This window comes from Oryctolagus cuniculus, chromosome 10, assembly GCF_964237555.1.
Source record: "Oryctolagus cuniculus chromosome 10, mOryCun1.1, whole genome shotgun sequence".
NCBI classification, from domain to species: domain Eukaryota; kingdom Metazoa; phylum Chordata; class Mammalia; order Lagomorpha; family Leporidae; genus Oryctolagus; species Oryctolagus cuniculus.
This window is the reverse complement of record NC_091441.1, coordinates 45,355,936-45,380,414: the sequence shown is the minus strand read 5'-3', so window position 1 is coordinate 45,380,414 and position 24,479 is coordinate 45,355,936. Positions and strand designations below refer to the sequence as shown.

Sequence of the window (24,479 nt, the reverse complement as noted above, 5' to 3'; positions counted from 1 at the left end):
AACAAATAAACTAAATTGAAACAAAAAAACCCCACAAAAGATCAGCAAAATGAAGAGCTGTTTTTTTTTTTTAATAAACAAAACTGACATATCATTAGCCCAACTAATAAATAAAGGGAGGGAGAAGACCTAAATCAATAAAATTAGAGATGAAAAAGGAAATGTAATAACAGAAGCCACAGGAATCAAAAGAAGTATCAGAAAGTACTACAAAGAGCTGGATGCCAACAAATCGGGAAACCTAGAAGAAATGGATAGACTCCTGGACACATACAAAATTGAGTCATGAAGAAATAGAAAACCTAAACACACCAACAACCAAGATGGAAACTGAATCAGTAATAAAGGCCATCCCAACAAAGTAACGTTTAGGACTGGATCGCTTCATGGATGAATTCTAACAGACATTTAAAGATGAACTAACTCCAATACTTCTCAACTTATTCAAAACAAATGAAAGGGAAAGAATCTTCCTAAATTCCTTCTAACAAGCTTGCATTGCCTTAATTCCTAATCCTGAAAAAGATACAACAGAGAAAGAGACTACAGACCAATATCCCTGATGAACACAGACACAAACATCCTCAATGAAATACTAGCTGATCAAATTCAACAATACATCAGAAAGATCATCCACTTGGACCAAGTGGGATTTATCCCTGGAATGCATACATAGTTCAACACTCACAAATCAATCAATGTGATATATCACATTAACAAACTGAAGAACAAAACCATATGATTATCTCAATAGATGCAGAGAAAGCATCCGATAAAATAAAACACTCTCTCATGATGAAAACTCTAAGCAAATTGGGTATAGAAGGAACATTCCTCAACACAATCAAGGCAATTTATGATAAACTCATGACCAGCATCTTACTGAATGAGAATCATTCACACCGAGATCCAGAACCAGACAAGGATGTCCACTCTCATCACTACTATTCAAAATAGTTCTGGAAGTTTTAGCCAGAGACATTACGCAAGAAAAAGAAATCAAAGGGATTCAAATCAGGAAAGAGGAAGTCAAACTATCTCTATTTGCAGATGACATGATTCTATATGTAGGGGATCCAAAAGACTCCACTAAAAGACTACTGTAACTCATAAAAGAGTTTCGTAAAGTGGCAGGATATAAAATCAACACACAAAAATCAATAGGCTTTTTATACACAGACAATATCACAGGAGAGAAAGAACTTCATAATAGTTACAAAAAAACAAATACCTTGGAATTAATTTAACCAAGGAGGTCATAGATCTTTATGATGAGGATTACAAAACATTAAAGAAAAAAATAGAAGACACAAAAACATGGAAAAATCTTCCAAGTTCAAGGATTGAAAGAATCAATATCATCAAAATGTCCATATTACTGAAAGCAATTTACAGATTCAATGCAATACCAATCACATATTAAGGATATTCTTTTTAGATATAGAAAAAAATGATGCTGTAGTTCATATGGAAATCCAGGAGACCCCAAATATTTAAAGCAATCTTATATACAACAGAAACAAAGCTGGAGGTGTCACAATACCAGATTTCAAGAAATACTATGGGGCAGTTATAATCAAAACAGCCTGGGACTGGCACAAAATCAAATGGATAGACCAATGGAACAGACTAGAAAAGTCAGAAATCAATCCAAGCATCCACAACCAACTTATCTTTGACAAAGGAGCTAAAATAAATCCCTGGAGCAGGAACAGTCTCTTCAACAAATGTTGCTGGGAAAACTGGATCTCCACATGCAGAATTATGAAACATGACTCCTACCTTACACCTTACAAAAAATACACTCAAAATGGATTAAAGACTTAAATTTATGGCCTGATATCATCAAATTGTTAGAGAACTTTGGGGAAATCCTGCAACACACTGGCACAAAGAGTTCTTGAAAAAGGCCCCAGAGGCACAATCAAAGCCAAAATAGACAAATGGGATTACAGCAAATTGAGAAACTTCTGTATTGAAAAAGAAACACTCAGCAAAGTGAAGAGGCAACTGACAGAATAGGAGAAATTATTTGCAAACTATGCAACTGATAAAAGATTAATAATCAGAATAGAAAAACAGATCAATAAACTCAACAACAAAACAAACAACCTGGTTAAGAAACGGGCCAAGGACTTAAACAGACTTTTTTTTTTTTTTTTTTTTTTTTGACAGGCAAAGTTAGAGAGTGAGAGAGAGAGAGACAGAGAGAAAGGTCTTCCTTCTGTTGGTTCACCCCCCAAATGGCCGCTATGGCTGGTGTGCTGCAGCCAGCGTGCTGTGCACATCCAAAGCCAGGAGCCAGGTGCTTCCTCCTGGTCTCCCATGTGGGTGCAGGGCCCAAGCACTTGGGCCATCCTCCACTGCCTTCCTGGGCCACAGCAGAGAGCTGGACTGGAAGAGGAGCAACCAGGACAGATCCGTTGCCCCAACCAGGACTAGAACCCAGGGTGCCGGCACCACAGGCGGATGATTAGCCTAGTGAGCCACAGCACCAGCCTTAAACAGACATTTTTTTTTTTTGACAGGCAGAGTTAGACAGTGTGAGAGAGAGAAAGACAGAGAGAAAGGTCTTCCTTTTTCCGTTGGTTCACTCCTCAAGTGGCCACTACAGCTGGTGTGTTGCAGCTGGCATGCTGCGCCAATCCAAAGCCAGGAGCCAGGTGGTTCCTCCTGGTCTCCCAAGTGGGTGCAGGGCCCAAGCACTTGGGCCATTCTCCACTGCACTCTCGGGCCATAGCAGAGAGCTGGACTGGAAGAGGAGCAACTGGGACAGAATCCGGCACCCCAACTGGGACTAGAACCCGGGGTGCTGGTGCCGCAGTCGGAGGATTAGCCTAGTGAGTGCGGTGTTGGCCAAACAGACATTTTTTTAAAAGAGGAAATCCAAATGGCCAACAGACACATGCTCAGGGTCACTAGCCATCAGGGAAATGCCCATCAAAACCACAATGAGATTTCACTCTCCCCTGTTAGAATGGCTTTCATACAGAAATTGACAAACAATAAATGCTGGCTAGGATGTGGGGGAAAAGGTACCCTACTGTTGGTGGGAATGTAAACCAGTAAAGCCACTATGGAAGATAGTATGGAGATACCTCGGAAATCTGAATATAGACCTATCATATGACCCAGCCATCCTTCTCCTCGGAATTTACCCAACGGAAATGAATTCAGCATATGAAAGAGTTATCTGTATCCCCATGTTTATTGCAGCTCAATTCACAATAGCTAAGATATGGAATCAACCCAAGCGTCCATCAGCTGAAGAATGGATAAAGAAATTATGGAATACATACACCATGGAATACTAAACAGCAGTAAAAAAATGAAATCCTGTCATTTGCAACAAAATGGATGAAACTAGATAACATCATACTTAATGAAACAAGCCAGTCTTAAAAGGACAAATATCATATGTTCTCCCTGATCTGTGATAACTAATAGAGCCCCTAAAAGGTAATCTATAGAAGTGAAATTAACACTTCAAGATGCAATGACTTTGAACAGCCTTTGTCTTGACTGTTGAGGAAGTTTTTTTTCTCCCCATACAATTTGTGGAACTCTTTACTTAGTATAGAGTTAACAGTATGTGAATACTATTAGTAAAGTTAATTGAAAATAGATCTTAGTAAAAAATAAGACTGTGAATAGGAGAGGGAAGAGGAAGAGGGGTGGGAGTGTGGGTATGGTGGGAATAATCACTATATTCCTAACATTGTATTTACAAAAATAAATAAATAAAGCTATACATTCAAAAGAAAAAAAAAAAAACGACTTACGGCTTCAGATTTGGGAGGCACTGGAGGTGGAGGTAGGGCAATATCTGAAGACTTCACTGCGGCTCCCAGAGTCCCAGGGACAGGAAGAGGAGAGGTTGCACATTTGGACCGGCCGGAGCCTCGAAACTGCTCACATCTGCTCTTCTCACTCAGGGAGCGGGTGAGAGGCTGCTGGCTGGGCTTGCCTTCCTCCAGCCACAGCTCTTCATAAGGAAGTTCTGACTTGCCTGGGACGCCCGTTGAGTCTTCGTTAGCTTCTGGGAAAAGGTAGTCGCTCCCACTATCACCAGAGTCCTGATAGGGCAGGATGTCATGAGGAAAGGGGGCCCACTCTCCCCCCAGGTCCCTGCAGCCGTGGAGGTTGACCTCGCTGTTGCCATGGAGATTGTTGCCATACACACAGACGGAAAGCCGGTGGAAGGACTGGGTGAGCTCATCGCGGGCATAGCTAAGGGAATTGGGCACATGGTTGTGGCCAGAGCACCGGCCCTTCTTGGGGCTCTTGCAGTCCTCATTCCAGTCCGTTTTCACATCACGGACAGCCCGTGAATACTCGTCGATGTCAAACTGCTCTTGGCAGATACCCAGCCAGTGATGGATCAGGGTTTCGGGCCACACCTCCCCCTTCACCATGTGTTCTGGGAGGCTGAACTTGGGAACGGTCAAGTGTAAAGGGAAGTGCATGGGGAGGATCTTGTTGTTCCGTAGCACACAGCAAACCACCACCGTCTTGGTCTGGATATTCACAAACTTGTAGCGGTGCCCCTCGCGGATGAAGTGGAGGTCGTAGGGGTTCCTGGGCGGAGGGCTTGGCACAGTCACGTTCACGGGAAGCCTGGTTTTCTCCACGATGTTCCGGATGGTGTGCTCGCCCTCCTGCATCTGAAGCTCCAGAGGACTTCGGGTGCTGAATCTGCCTTTGCACTGGAAGGGGAGGCTGATGCTTTCGTTGGTCCGGTGGTTCATGCAAATGAGGCACGGCATTTTGCCTTTTCCCAGCTTGCTGATGGAGTTGAGCTTCCCAATCTTTTTGAAGATTGTGTTGAGTCGTGACTTTTCCTTGAAAGTCTTTGCATAAAGGATTTCTGCCTGCCCCATGAGAGTGAGCTCATCCCCAGTACACAGGGTGATGTTGTAAACTTCCGTGTCCTCATTGCATTCACCGGAAGCAACCTACAACAGGAGAAATCAAATTTTAGGCTCGTTTCCATTGGTCAACTCACACAAGAAGTGAAGAACTTCCAATCAAGACAGACACATACACCTATGGGGGAGAATGCTGCTCTGTGTTTTAGTAATAAATTCAGACACTTCCATTCTTTTATAATATGTATGTGGTTAACAGTAACCACTTTTTATGTAAGATATTAGACTTTTAAAAACACCCTTATTTGCCTTTCACATGCACAGCAGTCTATCATACGGATAATTATTTTGGGACATTAAGATGTCTTTTTAACCATGGCCTTGTCTAAATATGATCAGAGTCGGTGAACTCAGGGGGCTTCCATAGCCTTGGCAGCTCATGACAAGAGCCTAGGGTGATTACTGATGCCATAAACAAGAGTGTCAATTTATTAAGTCAACAACAGGAGTCACTGTGCACTTACTCCTCATGTAGGATCTCTGTCCTTAGTGTGCTGTACATTGAGATTTAAAGCTATAGCTAGTACTCAAACAGTATTTTTCACTTTATGTTTCCGTGTGGGAGCAAACTGTTGAAATCTTTACTTAATGTATGCTAAACTGATCTTCTGTATATAAAGAGAATCGAAAATGAATCTTGATGTGAATGGAAGGGGAGAGGGAGTGGGAAAGGGGAGGGTTGCGGGTGGGAGAGACGTTATGGGGGGGGAAGCCATTGTAATCCATAAGCTGTACTTTGGAAATTTATATTCATTAAATAAAAGTTTAAAAAAAAGATGTCTTTTTAGTTATTAATACTGCATTTACAAACACCAATGTAGAAGATATTTATTTAAATTTTTTACTGATTTTTAGCTTTTATTAAAAAATTATTTACTTGAAAGGCAGAATGAGGCGGGGGGGGAGTAATCATCCAGCTATTGTTTCACTGCTCAAACACCTGCAATGGATAGCGCTGGGCCAGGCTGAAGTCAGGAGTCAAGAACTCTATCCAGACTTTCTTGGTAGAACCCAAGTGTTTGGGACAACATTTGCTGCCTCCCAGGCACATTACAGGAATCTGGATTGGAAGCAGTGGTAGAACTTGATCCCAGGCACTCGGATGTGGGATGTGGGTGTCATGGGCGGAGGCTTTACTCACCGTGCCACATGCCCACCTCCTATTTTTGCACTTTTTATAATTTTCCTAAACTTTGAAAAGTTGTGCTTGACACAAAGGATTTTAAAAATGTTTTATTTCTTCCTTTTCTTTTTATTATATAAATTATTCATGTTCATTAGAATTATTACAGTATAAATATAAAAATAAAAAATCTATACTGTCTTATCACTAAACTGTTAACAATATTATATAAAAACAAATGAAATGAGATCTACTCATCCAGCTCAGTTACATAAATACATATATACAAAATTATGCTACTGAGTCTCTATCATCTATATCTCATCAATTGTAACACTGATTGAATGTATTCTTATGAATAGATGGCTTAATTTATGTTGATCAGTTCCTTGTTAGATGGGTTTTTTTGAATGTTAAGCAATTATGAATAATACTGCGGTATATTTCTTTTTAAAAAGATTTATTTATTTGAAAGTCAGAGTTACACACAGAGAGAAGGAGAGGCAGAGAGAGAGAGAGAGAGAGAGAGAGAGGTCTTCCATCCACTGGTTCACGTCCCAATTGGCTGCAATGGTTGGAGCTGCATCGATCTGAAGCCAGGAGCCAGGAATTTTTTCTGGGTCTCCCACCATGTGGGTGCAGGGGCCCAAGCACTTGGGCCATTTTCTCCTGCTTTTCCAGGCCATAGCAGAGAGCTGGATTGGAAGTGCAGCAGCCGGGACTCAAATTGGTGACTATAAGGGATGCTGACACTGCAGGCTGTGGCTTTATCCACTACACCACAGCGTCAGCCTCGGCAATGCATTTCTTGATAGTTCAATTATTTCCTTGGGATAATGTACCACAAGTAGAAGTGCATGAACAAAAGCTGTGGCTGTGCATCCACTTGAAAGGTTGATTACGGACTGACCATTGTAGCTCATCAATGTCACATTTATCTATATTTCTACTACTTCATGAAAGTATGTCTCCTCATATGTATGCTAAGTTCATTTCGTGCTTACCGATGTGAAAGGTAAATCATGCATCCTAAATTTATTCATTCATGTTTTATTTTAAGTATCTTCCATTATTGAGTATAATGATTTTCTGGGGTATTTATTTATCTGGTTATTTAGATATCTTCTTATTGATTACTTTTTTATGTACCTGGAATGTCACCTTGTTGCTTAAATTTAAATGTTACAGTTTCTTTAAACCCTAAACATTTTCTTTCAATGTGATCAGCATTTTCAACACTCTCCTTTGTGATTTTGTTCTTGGGTGGTAGGCTTCTAGTTGAGAAGATACAGATGAGGAGTTTTGAACTGGGGGTGATTTTAACCTCCACTTCTAATCATGAAGACTTTGGCAGTGTCTGAAGACGTTTTTGATCACCGTGAGACTGGGTGAGCTGCTACATGCATCCACTGCGTATGGAATATTGTTAATGCATTACAGTGCAAAGGACAGCTCCCCAAAGGTTCAATAGTGCTGAGGCTGAGAAATGCTTGTATAATTGCCAAGTTCCTTCTAGTCCTTTGATGGCTCCACTTATAATTATTTAACTTTTTTAACTGACTTTTCTTTTGTGGATTATTTAAACAATTAACTGTATGTCCAATATATTTCCCAAATAATCATACCTTTCCTCACTAATTTTCAATTTTAGTATATAGTAAGTCTATAAAACACACACTCAAATGTATACATATTTTTAAATTTATTTTGGGGACATTTATCCTAGTGAGCTACTTTTCCTTCATAACCACTTAAATTTCTACATCTTTATCACACATTTTTAGATCCAATAACAAACAACCTCCTTGTGGTTATTCTGACTCAAAAAATTTTTGGGTGACAAGAAACAAGAGAAGCAAAGTCAAAAGGCAAATGACAGGCTGACAGAAAATACTTGCAACAAATGTCACAGATAGAGAGCTGATACCCCTAATGAATTAGCAGCTTTTAAGTAGTGAAGACCAAAAATGCTGGAGAAAAATAGGTGAAAAGCATTAAAAACCAATTCACTAAAAAAAAGCACAATGCCTTTTAAACCTATGAAAAGATGTTCAACTTTACTCATAATGAGAGAAACTCAAATTAGAATTACGCTAAGCAGCTTCTTGCAACACCAACATCCTCTATCAAAGTGCTGGATTGAGTCTTAGCTGCTCCACTTCCAATCCAACTCCCTGCTAGTGAGCCCGGGAAAGCACTGGAAGATGGCTCAAGTACTTGGATCCCTGGCACTCATGTGGGAGACCAGAATGGAGTTCCTGACTCCTGGTTTCATCTTGGCTGAGCTATGGCTGTTGCAGCCATTTGGGAGTAAACCAGTGAATGGAAGATGTTTTTCTTGCTCCCTTCCTCCCTCCCTGTCATTGTTTCTTTCAAATAAATAATTCTTAAAAAAATACTACACTGAATTTCCATTTGTCACCTGCCACACCGATAAAAAGTCAAAGGCTTGACAAAGCACTCAGTGGGCGAGGCTATGGGGTAACAGGCACTCTGATCCAGAGCTGGAGAGAATGCAAGATGATACAAGCCCTGTGGTGGGGATCTGGGCATCATCAAATCAAAACAGTGCATGTACTTAAACCTCCATTCAGCCATCCTCTGTTTAAGAATTTACCCTGAAGACATTCCTCCAATGTATGAAAGTTTTGTGGACAATGTTACTTATTGCAGCATTACTGGTATTAGTAAAATATTAGAAACATAAATGCTTAAACCTAGGAGGCTGACTGAATAAATTATGGTACACTTACACAGGAGCATATGCAAAAAAGAATTAGGATGTTGAATCTTAAAAATTCATAAGAAGTGACTCTCTGGGTATACAGTCATACATTTTTAATTTTGATGTACTGATTTTATATTATATATTTTCAAATATTAAAATAATTTTACAGGCTTGAAATAATTTTTACATGATCATGGTATACTTATGACAATATTGCAAAACAGTCTTATAGTATTTATCATTTATGTATCTTAGACACATGATATTGATCTACAATTTTATTATGCCACCTTTATCAGGCTTTGATATTGGGCTAATGTTAGGCCTGAGAATGAAACTGTTCTTATATGTTAATAAAAAAGTGGGTAAAATGACAATGTTCATACTGTTTACTGAGCAGTGATCTTCTTGCTGGCACTGGTGTTGCAGGTTAAGTCTCCGCCTGCAACGCTGGTATCACATATGGGCACTGGTTCATGTGTCCTGGCTGCTCCATTTCTGATCCTGCTCTCTGCTAATGGCAAGGGAAAAGCAGAAGTACCCTACTCACATGTGGGAGACATGGAAGAAGCTCCTGGCTTTAGCCTGGCCCGGCCCAAGCTGTTGCTTCCATCTGGGGTGTGAACCAGTGGATGGAAGATTGATTTTTGTCTGTCTCTCCCTAACTCTTTTAAATAAATAAATCTTCATTTTTAAAAGAAAATTGGATAGAATAACTTTTTAAAAGTTATTACTTATTTATTTGAAGGTCAGAATTACATAGAGAGAGGGAGAGAGAGAGAGCTCGTCTATTGGCTGGTTCATTCCCCAGATGGTGGCAATGCCCCAGGCAGGGCCAGGCCAAAGCCAGGAGCTTCTTCCATGTCTTCCATGGAAGATAGGCCACCTGCTGCTTTTCCCAGGTACATTAGCAGGGATCTGGATCAGAAGTGGAGCAGCTGAGACATGAACTGGAGCCCATGTGGGATGCCGGCATTGCAGGTGGTGGCTTTACCTGCTATGCTACAATGCTGGCCTCAGAATAATGTTTACAAATTATTTCTTACCTTCTGTTCTAGGTCATCTCTGAACTCTTTTAATCTTTGGAACAAGCAATTTGTCAATCAGCATTAGCACTACAAAAAACAAATGTCTCTGTTGTTGCCATAGAGAAGTGAATGTCTGTGTGGGAGCGTAAAGGACGTAAATGACAGCACAACATTGCTTTGTTTTGGCAACTCACACTGCCAGTGATTAAAGTCCATTTTAGGTGAGTCAGATAAGTGTGATTATTACTATTTTTTAACAATACTTAACAATGTTTAATTTCAGACTCAGTATTCACTGGCTCAATGCTAGGCTTCTAAATATTGGAGTAAGCCTAGGAATTTAAATAAGTAAATTTTAATATTTTAGTTGAAATAATTTTAGATTTGCAAAAAAAATAATTTTAGATTCGATAGAGTTCCTGTAGGTTCCACACTCAGCTTTCCGTGAACAAACTTACAGTGACCAAGGCACATTTAACACACTGGTACAATAATGGTAAGCAAGGTTTATTTGGGTTTTATCGTCCCCCCGGCCCCCATGAATGTATTTTTTCTATTCTAGGACCAAAACAGGATACCACACTGCATGTAATCCTCTCTGTGAGTTTCTTGGTCTTGTTTTTCATAAACTCGACAGTTTTGAGGAATACAGATTAGGGCTTTTTGTTTCGAAAGCTGATAAATCATTTGTAAATGACAGCATTTGGCACACAGGAGAGGCAGCTTCCTTCTCCTCGAGGACTTGCAGCGCCAAGGTTTCAGTTACTTCACTCTCTTGACTTGGGTGACTTTGGTCACTAAGAATTATTTGCCAGTATTTTAAACTTTTTTCTTTTTCCTAAAGCTTCTGTTTCAAGATGGCATTTAGTTAAAGTAGGGCCTCCTTATTTGTGGGAAATATGTTCCAACCCCCATCCCCCAGTGGATTCCTGAAACCATATATGGTACTGAAACCTATTTATACAATATTTTCCCTAAACATATGATAAAGTTTAATTTATAAATTAGGCACTGTGAGAAGTTAACAACAAAAACTAATAATGAGGTACAATGTTTATATTACAATATACTGTAATAAGAGTCATGTGAAGTACTTGTCTATTTCTGAAAATTTCCATTTAGGATTTTCAGATTGGGATTGACACTGGGTAAGTGAAACAGTGAATAAGGTGGGCAGCGACTGTGGAACAGAGGTCAGTAAATCATTGCCTGTTGTCTAATTCTGGCCCACTATCTGAACTGTAAATAAAGTTTTATTAGGACACTGCCATACATCCACACATTTACTTGTCAAGAGTCTGTGGCTGTTTCCATCCTACAATGGTAGTACTGAGTAGCTGAAAAAGCGACTGTTTAACCCCAAATTCTAAAATATTTACTCTCTGTCCTCTTACAGAAAAATTGCCAATCCCAGGTATAGGTGAGTGGAAGGAATCATGGCCTTTGGAATTTGACTAGCACAAAACCAGTACCTGGTACAACACCATTAACTAAATGCAAGCTTGGTCTGAATCCTGCTCTTAGTGTTATGGGACCTCTAAGTGCTGTACTTTTTTGAGCTGCAGGCGGCTGCTATAAAATGGAAACAGCATGTCTATTTTGCCGACCAAGAGAACACACTGTTCTTGCATGGTACGCTCTCTGAATGGAGGTCACTACTACTAATACTTTTATTAACAATAAAACTTACTGTAATTCTGTCTTATATTACCTTTCATACTCTATATTTTTAAAGATTTATTTAATTATTTGAAAGGCAGAATTAGAGAAGGAGAGGGAGAGAGAGAGAGAAACAGAGTGAAGAGAGAGAATCTGTTATCTGCTGAGTCACTCCCCAAATGACTACAATGGCCAGGCCTGGCCAGGCTGAATCCAGGAGTCCAGAATTCATCCATGTCTCCCAAATGGATGCAGGGGCCCACAGACTTTGGCCATCTTCTGCTGCTTTCCCAGGTGCATTAGCAGGGAGCTGGTTCGGAAGTGGAGCAGCTGGGACCCAACTGGTGACCATATGGGATGCTGGCATTGCACGCAGTTGCTTAACATGCAGGCCCCATCTTTCTATATTTTTACATTTATTTCTAAGTTTTCTTCCACTACTGTCTTGAAGCCCAAACCTCAATTTGTAAGCATTATCCTTGTCTCTGTACTGAGGACTTGCTCAAATTTTTATTGAATATGGTCTCCTAGAATAAAACTTCATGTCAGAATACAGCCTGAAATATCATTAGTTATAGCTCAAAAGGAAGTGAACATATGGACATGATTCAAAATGTATCACTTTAGAATAGTCCGCAAAACTCAGTTGCAGTGCTGTACTTCCTTTTTATTGGAACTTTGTAAAAAACTTGGCAGTTCACCCATTTGGATAAGGATGGAGACAGGGATGTTGAGAGAAAAGATGCTCGTGAGATTTGAGAAATACACACACACACACACACACACACACACATGTTCTCTGATAGAGCAAACTATTTCCAGTAAAAATACAGGGAGCCAACAGGGCTTCGAAAATGTGAAGGAATAACAAAGCATGTGTTTCTATCTCTTGAAATTGATACAATACTTCCCCTACTTTATGAAGATATACCTTCCAGAATGAAGAAATTATAGGTCTGTGAAGGACTGCACATAAAATGAACTGGAAAAGTCTGCCAGCTTTGCAGACGTGAATCAGACAGTGCATGTACAAATGAAACAAATCCAAGTTACCCTTATTAAATGTCACTATCTGGCACAGTCAATGGATTTGCCAGCTTGTGTGTGCGTGTGTATGTGTATACTTCTTAGTAACTTACTCTTACTCCTATACAAAAAAATGTGTAACATATGTGAGTACTAATCCATGCTTCCAACTCTGATGTCATCATTAACACTGGCTATTAGCCCTGCATAAATTATGAGACTCACATAGCGACTGGTTTTGTGGTTGCTGTCAGCGACAGATGAAGAATCCCATAAATGAATGCTCTTCCTTTGGCAGTTGAGCTGGTCTCTTTAGGTTTCTACAGATGAGATTTATTTGCATAATTTCCTTCCTCTTTTATTATTTTTTTAATAGTAAAAGAAACAATGCATTCTGTCTAAGTGCTTCGGTATGTGTGCCTGGTTAACATTTCCAGTTTCAATGTTTCCTGAGAGGAAGTAATTCAAAGTGTGTTATCTAAACAACACTAATAGGTCTAATCCAGGAAGCTATGAGGGCTTTGCTGTTCATAATACCACTCACAGTTAATGCTGCATGGTCAAGAAACATTTTAAAACATGGATGCTTAAAATATGCACATATTCTGATGGTTCTCACAAGCAAAACATGTAATAGAGCTAAAAATTCCAACTCTTAAGTTAACATCAGGATTGACTTGATATGTAGGTTAAACAGATAATGTTTGAATAATATCATATCATGTCTCCCCAAGTTCAATTTTTTAATAACTCTTTTCTTTGGGAAAATGGCAGAAAATGACAAAGAAAGCACCATTAAGGGTTAAGATTGAATGTCAATCCTGACTGTTTTTTGTTTTTGTTTTTTTCCCCCCTCAAACAGGAAATAGGGCAAAGATGACAATTCCAACGGCAGTGATTTACTCTGTGACGGCACAGCAGAGAGCTTGCCAACGGGTAGTTTTTCAGAGGAGGTTTCAAAACCTCAGATGATAAAAAAAGCACTGAGCTGTCTTTGAACACTAAAATAATTAACCCCACAATTGTATTCAATGTCTCATCCTGAACTTGAAAATAAATGACATCTGACTCATCCTAAGGAAAATATGCAGTCTTTAAAAACCAGAAAATAAAAAGAAAAATGGGCTACATCTTTCTCATTCAATCTTTACTCTGAAAACTTCTCTTTACATCGGACAAAATTTAGGGTGCACGGTAGCCGATCATCTCTGACCTTTGTGGAACACAGCCAGGAATGAGGCTGCGAACTAGAAGGATTCTGGGCAGCCAGAAAGAGGGGAGGCTGCTGCTGTTAGGACCTCCAGGAAAAGCCCATGAGGACCTTAACTGCTGTACTTACTCCTGTATAACCAAAGCTCTGTCAGGTGTGGTTACCAATTTCCAGCTCATGGCAGAACAGAAGTGGAAATTAGAAATTATAATTAGAAATACGGATGCTGAAGGCAGGTATTCTACCAGACACAAGAGACAGCAAACATATACATAAAAAAAACTTAAATGAGGCCCCAAGACACCAAGTTCTCAGGGTTTAAGGTGCTTGCTGTAGAAGGCAAAGTTCACACTTGTCTAAGAGGTGCTGAGAGTTTCAGTGAATTACAGAGCAGGAGATGAAGGTTAGTTTAAATTTTGTTCAAGTATTCTCTTTAAGATGGCAGGAAAATGCAATACATTTCATGAAATGGAGAGGAAATTGCAGTCATTTTGAACAGAGTTTTGTTAAAATCTGCAGCCACCCCTACAGCTGGCGAGCTAGAATCACTTATGCTCCAAAGTCTTGGACATCTCAGAGACATGATTCCTATTTTGAAAAATCTCAGAGAAAAACCGCCTCCCAGACATTATTCTGAACTCAGAAAACACAAGGAGGAGACTCCTTTTCTGAATTACCGAGAAAGAGAAACTGGGAGTGGTATTTCAGACTAGGGATGATTGTTTCAAGTGAAGTGTTGTACTCTGAAAACACAACAACAATACAAAGAAACAACAGAGAATACTAATGTTTCAGCACTACTACTTTGTATTATTTTACAGGACAATATTGGATGCATAATGTATACAGAACTAATTCTAAACAAACTTTTTTTTTTTTTGCATTTTAAAAGACAAATGTGAGGAGAAAGACGACACAGCATAAATACTCATGACAAGAGTAGAATCTCAAGCTGCCCAAAGCTCTCCATTAATGTATTTTCAAGGTCCTGTTTATAGTCTGTCCTGGTAAAATGAATAAAGAAAGATGATACATGTTTAATTTGCTAACTATGCTATCTATGGAAATAAGACACAGTCTAACGGGCTGGCAGAGGAGGAAGGTCTTTATTTCCACAGCGCTTTTTCAGATGGCAACTTTCAAAAGGGTAACTAAGATGTTAGGATAAAAGGCACACAGATTGCTCACATCTATGACGTGGGGGAAAAATCTGGATGATTTTCAGTGACTTGGAAACCTTGGAAGAAATTCAAAGTTCAGTGTCAAGTTGCACTGATCATGTTAAGCATTTTAGCCACCTCTGTGTATCTTTTATACTGCTTCAAGCCACAAAGCAAGAACCAAAGTCTAGTCCTGCTTCTGTATTAATACTGGCCAACACCTTAAAAATTCTAGGTTAATATTTTACATCGATGTGTATGAAGGAGTTCATTTTGACCTGTGATATTTAACTGATTAGAAACTATGCTGATGCTGATAGAGAAAATATCAAGGTAATGTGTAGAATTTTATTTTCAAATACTGGCGTCATACTCTGGTATGAGTAAGATCTACAAAGCTGCATGGTTTTTGCATTCATAAAAGCTGCAAATTCTGTGTCAGACCATAAGTGTTTCAAAAACACAAAAAAATGGGTCATGGATATGTATTATACAACATATAGTAACTATTGAACATGCTTAGTTTTTTTTTTTTTTAAAGAAATGAGTTACCTATACAAGCTATAGTGTCTGAAAGTATATTCTGACCACAATCTTGAGTCTCATCTCAAATCCACAAATAGAATGTGGTGGACTCCAGAAGGTGGCTGCATGGAAGTAGGAGACCTGATTTTTCCATGAGGCTTTGCTGCTAAGTCATTATGTGGTAAACACAGCCACCTCTTATTTTTCATATGTGTTGAAAGAACAGGACAAGAGGACGTCCAGATCTAAAATGCGATATTTATAAAAACTCAAAATGTGCAAATTTCTAGTCGTATGGATTACTTACAGCATTTTATTTTATTCTTGGTTACATTTCTTAGCACAGATGCTCCCTAGATTAAATGATGCTATGTCTTAACAAATCCACTCTAAGTGGAAACTACCGTAAGTTACAAATGCATCTGAGGCACTTGACCTCTGAATATCCTGCTGTTCACTCTCCTGATCACAGGGCTGAATGGGAGCTGCACTTGCTACCACTGCCCAGCTTCACCAGACAGCACTGTACTGTATATCACCAGCCTGGGAAAGATCTAAATTCAAAATTCATGGTACAGTTTTAATGTATCACACCATGGTCAAGTGAAAAAAATCCCAAGTCAAATCATTGTAACTCAGAGACTGTGTGTACAGAGAAGCTCAGGCCCATGTAAGTTCTTATGATTTTCTTTTTCCTATAAAAAAAGGGCATGCCTGGAGCTGCTGTGGTGGTGCTATGGGTTAAGGTGTTGCCAGTGACACCAGTAACTCATATCAGCATGCTGGTTGGAGTCCCAGATTCTCTGCTTCTGATCCAGCTTCCTGCTAATGCTCCTGGGAAGGCAGGGGAAGATGGCTTAAGTACTTGGGTCCTGGCCACTCATATGGGAGAGAAGGATGGAGTTCCTGGCTCTGGACATCATCCTGGCCCTACCCTGGCTATTGCATCTGGGGAACCAGAGGTTATGGAAGACCTTTCTCTGCCTCCCTCCCTCTCTCTGTGTCTGTCATTATGACTTTCAAATAAACAATTTTTTTAAAGGCATCCCTAACATCCTTCTCCCTTCACGACAGCAGCTCTGCTGTGTTAGGCACTGACACCCCCACCCGTGGCAGGTGCCAAGCCCAGATTCAGCAGCTGGTATGCAGGTGACAGGGCGGCCAGTTCAGATCCTTCCCTGGACCACAGGGTTTGGAAACGGTTCTTTAAGAGTCTCAGCCAGCAGAGGTGGTGCCCATCCTCCACCTCTCCCTGAAATCCCACACTCTGAGTGGGTTGCCTTCCCTGGCTGAGACAATGCAAACTTGTTATTTTGCCTTTGGGGAAATCTGCACTGGAACAGCTGAAAGCATGGACCTCACTAGCTGAAACCAAAATAGTAACATTATAGCATCCAGATTAGGGAATCTGGGCTCCCTCAGATTTGAGCGCAGTAATTTTCAATGTAGAAAGCTTTTGGTCTACAGCAGTGAAGACAGGATACCTCAGACGCGACGCCAAATCAAAGGCTGCTCCTTCTCTCTCCCACCCAAACTGTCACTGTAAAGATAGAAATTAAATCCAAAGTGGATTTGTGACTCATTAGTTTGATGGCAGGGAAGGCATGTGTGGGAAAATTTCTCATTACTGGATGAGGTTTGAAAGGCTGGAAGATATTTAAAATAATTCACTAGGAAATAAGCCTCCCAAGACAGTATTTGAAGTGGAGTATTTTAAAACAATAACAAAAAAAGCTATTATACACTGAATTCTTAATATTAAGACACTGAGTGTAAAGTATTAAATAAAGAATAAGCCTAATAATCTGGTAGGAAAATGTTTACAAACTTAAAACAATTTAGTATGAATTTATGTTCTGAATGAGGAATTGGCTAATTTTTCTTACAGGGCTAAACGATAGTCAATTTAGGCTCTGTGGGTCATATAATCTGTTGCAACCACTCAACTGTGCTGCTGGCCTGAAAGCAGCCAGAGACACAACACAAACAAGTGGGCTTTGCTTTGTACCAGTAAAACTTTATTTACAAAAAACAGGCATACAGGCAACTGCAAAGGACTTGAGTGCCTTACTTAACTCTCACAACAAACCTATGGGCTGGGTTGAGTGGTATGGCCCCCCTTCTGTAGACAAAGACACCATGGATCCAAGGGGTCCTGTAACTTGCCCCTGGTCACAGTCACTGCCTGGAGCTGGGGTCTGAACTCAGTTTTGACTTCAGAGCCTGAGCCACTACACAGTCCAATTCACTAATTAGCTCATGATGGCTTGTTTAAGGAAAAAAAAAATCAATGACCTGGAAACTGTTGGTGTGGCTGTTTGTTACCAAAAGGTGGAGGGATGAGCCTTTTGTGAGATTGCCAACTCAGGAAATATGAATTTGCTGATTTTGGGAATAAACATGAGAATATAGTTGATTGTTGAGAAAATAAAAAATAATTAAGACAGAAAAAGCTATTAGAAGTATATACAGGGGCCGGCGCTATGGCATAGCAGATAAAGCCGCCACCTGCAGTGCCAGTCTCCCATATGGGTGCCGGTTTGAGTCCTGACTGCTCCTCTTTTGATCCAGCTCTCTGCTATGGCCTGGAGAAGCAGTACAAGATGGCCAAGTCCATGGGCCCCTGCACCTGTGTAGGAAGACCTGGAGGAAGCGCCTGGCTCCTGGCTTCGGATCAGCACAGCTCCAGCCTTTGTGGCCAATTGGGGGAGTGAACCAGTGGATGGAAGACCGACCTCTTTCTGCCTCTCCTTCTCTCTCTGTGTGACTCTGACTTTCAAATAAATAAATCTTTTTTTTTTTAAAAGTATATACAAATATGCAGAAAAACAAATGAACATCGAAAAATATTTCTTCTTGGCAATCCAAAGCTGAACAGTAAAAAAAAAATGTGAAAAAGGTAGGTAATTGCTATTAATCTTTTTTTTTTTTTAATTTATTTTGTTTATTTGAAAAGGCAGAGTGACAGATAGAAGAAGAGTTCTTCCATCTGCTGGTTCACTTCTCAAATGATCACAACAGTCAGGGCTGGCTGAGAAGCCAGGAGCCAGGAGTTTCATCTGGATCTCCTATGTGGGCAACAGGGGCCCAGATATTTGGGTCATTTTCTGCTACTTTCCCAGGTGCGTTAGCAGGGAGATGGATTGGAAGTAGAGCAGCTGGAACTCAAGCTGACACCCAGATGGGATGCTGGTGCTAGCATTTGCAGTTGGTGATTTAACCTGCTGCACCACAGTGTCAGCCCCCTGACTGCTTTTCTGTAAACATGGAATTCCTTTAGCTTTGCAGGGACTGGAGGAGATGCACACAAATGATCAGCAAGAGGTCGCTTGCTCACATACTGCTTCATTTTCTTGACTGTCCCACCTTAGATTTTTAGTTCCTATTTTGCATCTCACGTTCTCAAATATTATCTACTTCAAAAGTTCCTTAACAACACTACTAGTCGAACAATACCCTATACCTTGTGCGGTTGTGTGAGTGCAGCCTGCTGAAATCCTTGCTTAGTATATACTAAGTTGATCTTCTGTATATGAAGGTAATTGAAAATGAAACTCGATGAAGGCTGGGATGGGAGAGGGAGAGGGAGAAGGGAAGGGCTGCGGGAGGGAGGGAGGTTGGGGGGGGAGCCACAACAATACAAAAGTTGTACTTTGTAAATTCAGATTTATTAATGAAAAAAAAAGTTTCTTAGCCCCATCAGGAATGGAACTTTCACTGGAGTTAAACATCTTGTACTCACACTTCCTTACACAGTGAGGATTCGCCAGCTCAGTGATGCCTGTCATTCTGGGGCATCCTCCATGAACACTTAGGCTGATCTGGGTTACATGCTCACCCGGCAGAACCTCAACTCTGATTGAATCCAACTCTCTAGCTACTCTGTACCTGCCTCCAGGAAGCTGAAGATGGCTGGAAAGAAGAAAGGGTGATGCTGAGTAATCTTACTTGAAATTGAATTTGACAAAACTCCCGGCCCACCCCACTGCACTACTACTCTGCTTTACTTTTCAGGTCTCTGAGCTGATTAAGAATTCCTTCCTGCCAAGGCTACCGATGGCTTCCCGTTTTGCTAAATTTCATTTAGTTCTGAAATCTCCTCTAATTCAATTGCTACGTAGCATTTGGCACAGTTCTCATTTCTCCTCGAATTTGGCTTCTGGGGCACCACATGCTCTTCTGTCCTTCTACCTCACTGCTGCCCTTCTCAACCTCCTCTTCTGGAACCCTAAACACTGAGGGGAACTCCTCGCCTCTTTACCTAGTGTCCAGATTGGGCTTTCTCAAGATCAGCACTGTGGACATTCGGGGTGGGGTAATTTGTTGCAGTAGAAGCCTGCCCTGTGCACTGTGGAATGCTTATGGGCATCCCTGGTCTCCATCCATCAGATGCACACATCAGCCTCCGTGCCCTAGTCATGACAATCATGCAGACATTACCAAATATCCCTGAGGGACAAAATTGTTCTTGATTAAGAACCACTGATGGACATAAACTCAACTATACCCCTGGTTTCAAATATCTTCCAGAAGTCAAAAAGCTCCAAATGTAAACCCCAAACCCAGATCTTTCTCCAAGCTCCAGACCTGTATAACAAACTGCCTTCTTGGACTCTTTACTTGGAGGTTCTATTTATTTATTTAATGTCCGTCTCTCCTCTCAGTCCATCATCTCCATGCAGGCAGGAACTTGGGTATGCACTATGTACCTACAGTGCCTAGAACAGTGCTGGGCTTTTAGGGGTGAGTCAACATGTACGTGCTGGTTAAAGAACTGGAAACTTCCTGCAGCTCATCAATGGTGAGGCAACCAGGCAGATCATTTTAAACATGATAACGCATTTTTTCTAGAGACAAATTTTCTTTAATTTCACGTTTAAGGACTACTGCATTTTAAAATAAAGGTATAAATAGCTCTATCCACTGACTTAAAAATTTTGCTAGTCTTGGAAGAAAAATGCTTTACTCTAAGTTATGATTCATTTCAATTTGGACTTGTATTTACCACACATATAGACATAAAAATATTTCCAACAGTAGTTGTGCCTTTCAATTCTCATGATGCAGTTAGTTATCAATTCTTAACTGCAAGGGTTTGCTTCAATGGTTAATTCCAATGGTCTAATTGATGTTGTTTCTGAAGTGAAGAAAAGAGGTTGCAATTGTCAAAGGAGGCTTGAAATTTATCTTTTAAAATACTGCTCCTGGATAATAGGTGTGTTTGTGAATAAACATAACTGGTTTTCATTTTTCCTCTCTCTCTGCAGGAAGTTATAATCAAACATTCCATTTTTTATGCTCTCCATACTTCTTAGACAGATGTCATAATCAAATCTACTTTTAATTGAAGAAGACCATGACTGCCTACACTTATTCTTAGCCTAAGAAGTATCCTGCCAACATCGCCAAAGCTCTCATCAGTTTATTTATTCACTTAGCAGTTTATTCAATAAACATGAACATTTTTCCATATTTCTTTATGCAAATTTTCTGAGGTTCCTATATCAAATTGTTCTCTGAGCAGAATTGGATAATGTCTTAATGATTCATGCAAGCTCGATGTGATGGATTTTAAAACTTCAGATGCAATAAACTAGAGATATTAAATATTTATGTTTGTAAAACATGGAGCTCAACCCAAATCTTGTTAGCTTCATGGATGTTCTCATTTCATACACTCATTTGTGCTTCTGAATTCTTAAATGGCATCTCTAATATAAACATTTTAATGAATGTAATCAATCAGGCTACTCTATATATTAAAAAATTCTATCAAAAGGTTTGTGTTTCAGTATTTTTTTTAAAGTTAAAAATTCCTTAAATTTTTTTTGACAGGCAGAGTGGACTGTGAGAGAGAGACAGAGAAAGGTCTTCCTTTTGCCGTTGGTTCACCCTCCAATGGCTGCCACGGCTGGTGCGCTGCTGCCGGCGCACCGCGCTGATCTGAAGGCAGGAGCCAGGTGCTTCTCCTGGTCTCCCATGGGGTGCAGGGCCCAAGCACTTGGGCCATCCTCCACTGCACTCCCTGGCCACAGCAGAGAGCTGGCCTGGAAGAGGGGCAACCGGGACAGAATCTGGCGCCCCGACCGGGACTAGAACCTGGTGTGCCGGCGCCGCAAGGTGGAGGATTAGCCTATTGAGCCGCGGCACCGGCCAAGAAGGGTTTCCTGTTTAAGCTGCAGTAACTTTTCTGACTATGGATTATCGTTCCTTCTGTGGCAGACTTTTACAGTTCCTCTAACGCATTTGGGACAACTGTCTGTGGGGAGCAACCGGACTAGACTGAGTTACTGGAATTAAGACTTATTCTATGCATCTGCTCTCCCACAATATGGCGCTGGGAGAGAAGTAAACAGCTTCCGCACAGCTGCCTCCAGTTCAACCAATTAACTGTAGGACTTGCTCCTGACTGGAGAGCAGCGTACTCGGCGTGTGGGCAGCCGAGTTGGGATTGGCGGAGGAGGACTATAAAGGAGGAGAGAGACGGCATTCACCAGGAACATCTATGGGGAACATCTAAGGGAACCCGTGCAGCCCCCGAGAGAACCGGCCGGCGGTATGCCGCTCCCCTGCGGAAGTGGGGAATGCGGCCAGGGGGAACTGCCCTTCCACGGAGGTGGAAGGGATAGTAGCCAACCCGGGAAGAACCAGCAGCAAACCCGGGGAGGGCCGAGCAGATGAAAAGAACAGCGCAGGGTCCTGTGTCGTTCCTCCACGAAGATGGGGAGCGACATATTGGTGCCGTGACTCGGATATGAAGCCTAGGCAGGGCTTAGTGTCGTTCCCCCACGAAGACGGGGAGCGACAACTGTCTCAAAGTAACCTGCAGCTTTCCTGACAACTCTTCGCTCTCTCTCCTGCTAAGAACTGTAGCCCTTTTCTGCTGTTTTCTTAGAACCTTCTGCTACCATATCCACCACTTCCACCACCAGATCCATAACCACCACCAAAGGGACTGCCCGAGCTTCTTCCACCAAAACTGCCGCCTTTCATGGGTCCGTGATTTGATTGCTGTTGTCCACTATAATTACCAAAATTACCGTAGTTTCCACCACCACCAACGTTACCTCCAAAATTTCCTCCTTCATCGTAACCATCATATCCTCCTCCTCCACTGTACCCACCACCTTGGTTTCCATATCCTGGTCCACTACCACCATAGCCTCCTCTGCTGCTATAACCAGGACCACCACCATAGTTGCCACCATCACCTCCAAAACCATTGTAACCACCATCACCTCCTCCATAACTTCCTCTGCTGCCACCACCTCCACCACCATAGCCTCCTCTTCCACCAAAGTTTCCACCGTGGCCAAAATTACCTCCACCACCTCCAAAGTTCCCTCCATGACCCATAAAGCTGCCAGATCCCCCTCCACGGCCTCTTGGTGATCCAGCAGCAGACCACATCTCTTGTTTAGAAAGGGCCTTTTCACTTCACAGCTATGCCCATTAATAGTGTGGTATTTCTGAACAACGATTTTATCAACTCTATCATGATCGTCCAAAGTTACAAAAGCCAATCCTCTTTTTTTCCTACTCTGCCTGTCTTCCATAACTTCTATGGTTTCCATCTTGCCATACTTCTCAAAGTAGTCTCTTAAATTATATTCCTCTGTATCTTCTTTAATACCACCAACAAAAATCTTCTTCACTGTTAGATGGGCACCAGGCTTTACCGAATCCTCTCTAGAAACAGCTCTCTTTGGTTCCACAACACGCCCATCAACCTTGTGTGGTCGAGCACACATTGCTTCATCCACTTCTTTAACACAAGAGTAAGTCACAAAACCAAAGCCCCTGGAACGTTTTGTTTGGGGGTTTATCTTTACCACATAATCTGTGAGTGTGCCCCATTTCTCAAAATGTTCTCTCAAACTATCATCTGTAGTTTCAAAGCTCAGACCACCAATAAACAGTTTCCTCAACTGCTCTGGTTCCTTTGGATCATGGCCCTCGATTTTGAGACTGGACTCGCCTCTTCCAACTCGAGTTCAATATGGGACTGAGAGGCTCAGTATTTTTTAAACACTGCTGATTTAAATACAAAATCCACCAATAAAAAGCTGCCTGAAATATCTTTTAAAAATAGTGTAGACAGGGGACGGTGCCGTGGCTCACTTGGTTAATCCTCTGCCTGTGGCGCCAGCATCCCATGTGGGTGCCGGGTTCTAGTCCCAGTTGTTCCTCTTCCAGTCTAGTTCTCTGCTGTAGCCCGGGAGGGCAGTGGAAGATGGCCCAGGTGCTTGGGCGCCTGCACCTGCGTGGGAGACCAGGAAGAAGCACCTGGCTCCTGGCTTCGGATCAGTGCAGCACCGGCCTTTGTGGCCATTTCGGGGGTGAACCAATGGAAGGAAGACCTTTCTCTCTGTCTCTCTCCCTCACTAACTCTATCTGTCAAATAAATAAATAAATAAAATAGTGTATACAAATAATATGTAGTAAAAGACAGAAAGTTATATTTTGATACTGGAGGAAACCTTAAAAATCATAAAAAATTTTATGCCTTTTACCATTCATTCCAAATGAAATCTTGCTAGAGAAGAGCTTACACACATTAACTTTCTTTTCTAAACAACTTTTTTTTCATTGAGAAAACTCTAAATATGTTTTAAGGAGAGATTTAAATCATATCAAGGTACTAGTGGAATAGGATTTAATTAACTTCTGGCCAGTGAATCTTAAAAATGAACAAATTCTCACAAATTTTCAATGTAAATGAATGCAAGTGGTCTTAATGTCTTGTGTCCTGGGCCACTGAAGGAGTTAAAAATTACAGAAATGCTTTTGTATATAAGCATGGTTTACTTAGTGAAGGTTTCATGAAGTCTAAAACCTCATCCACCTTAATAATAAAACTAAAAAGAGTAGAGCATAGCAGCTCTGGATAACAGAATGACCACGCTTAGCTAATCAACAGGGCACAGCCACTTCTCCAGCGAGGAGTCCGTCTCAGGCATTTCCTTGCTTTCCAGAAGGGTGTGGGTGGAGTGACTCACCCATCCACAAAGACACTGTGACGTGCTCTGGGCCAAGATACCTTGCGGTCTGTTTTTCACATTGACTAGATTTCTAAGAAATAAGAACCTTGT

General features: G+C 41.0%; 1 protein-coding gene, 1 long non-coding RNA gene and 1 pseudogene across 8 annotated transcripts in view; 1 reads left to right on the top strand and 2 right to left on the bottom strand.

The window, feature by feature from the left end:
- Positions 1–24,479, bottom strand: part of GAREM1 (GRB2 associated regulator of MAPK1 subtype 1) — a 247,930-nt gene that overhangs the window by 27,694 nt on the left and 195,757 nt on the right. For all 7 annotated transcript variants that reach the window (XM_008261187.4, XM_002713492.5, XM_051852035.2 and 4 more), the window contains one exon: positions 3,783–4,955. In XM_008261187.4, coding sequence (XP_008259409.1) covers positions 3,783–4,955 — 1,173 coding nt within the window. The remainder of the gene's footprint in view (positions 1–3,782; positions 4,956–24,479) is intronic.
- Positions 4,116–14,140, top strand: LOC103349321 (uncharacterized). Its single transcript, XR_001793950.3, has 5 exons — positions 4,116–4,209; positions 7,322–7,439; positions 9,838–10,028; positions 11,204–11,439; positions 13,355–14,140. It is a non-coding gene; the product is annotated as an uncharacterized lncRNA (long non-coding RNA).
- LOC108177161 (heterogeneous nuclear ribonucleoprotein A3 pseudogene) lies at positions 15,584–23,381 on the bottom strand (annotated as a pseudogene).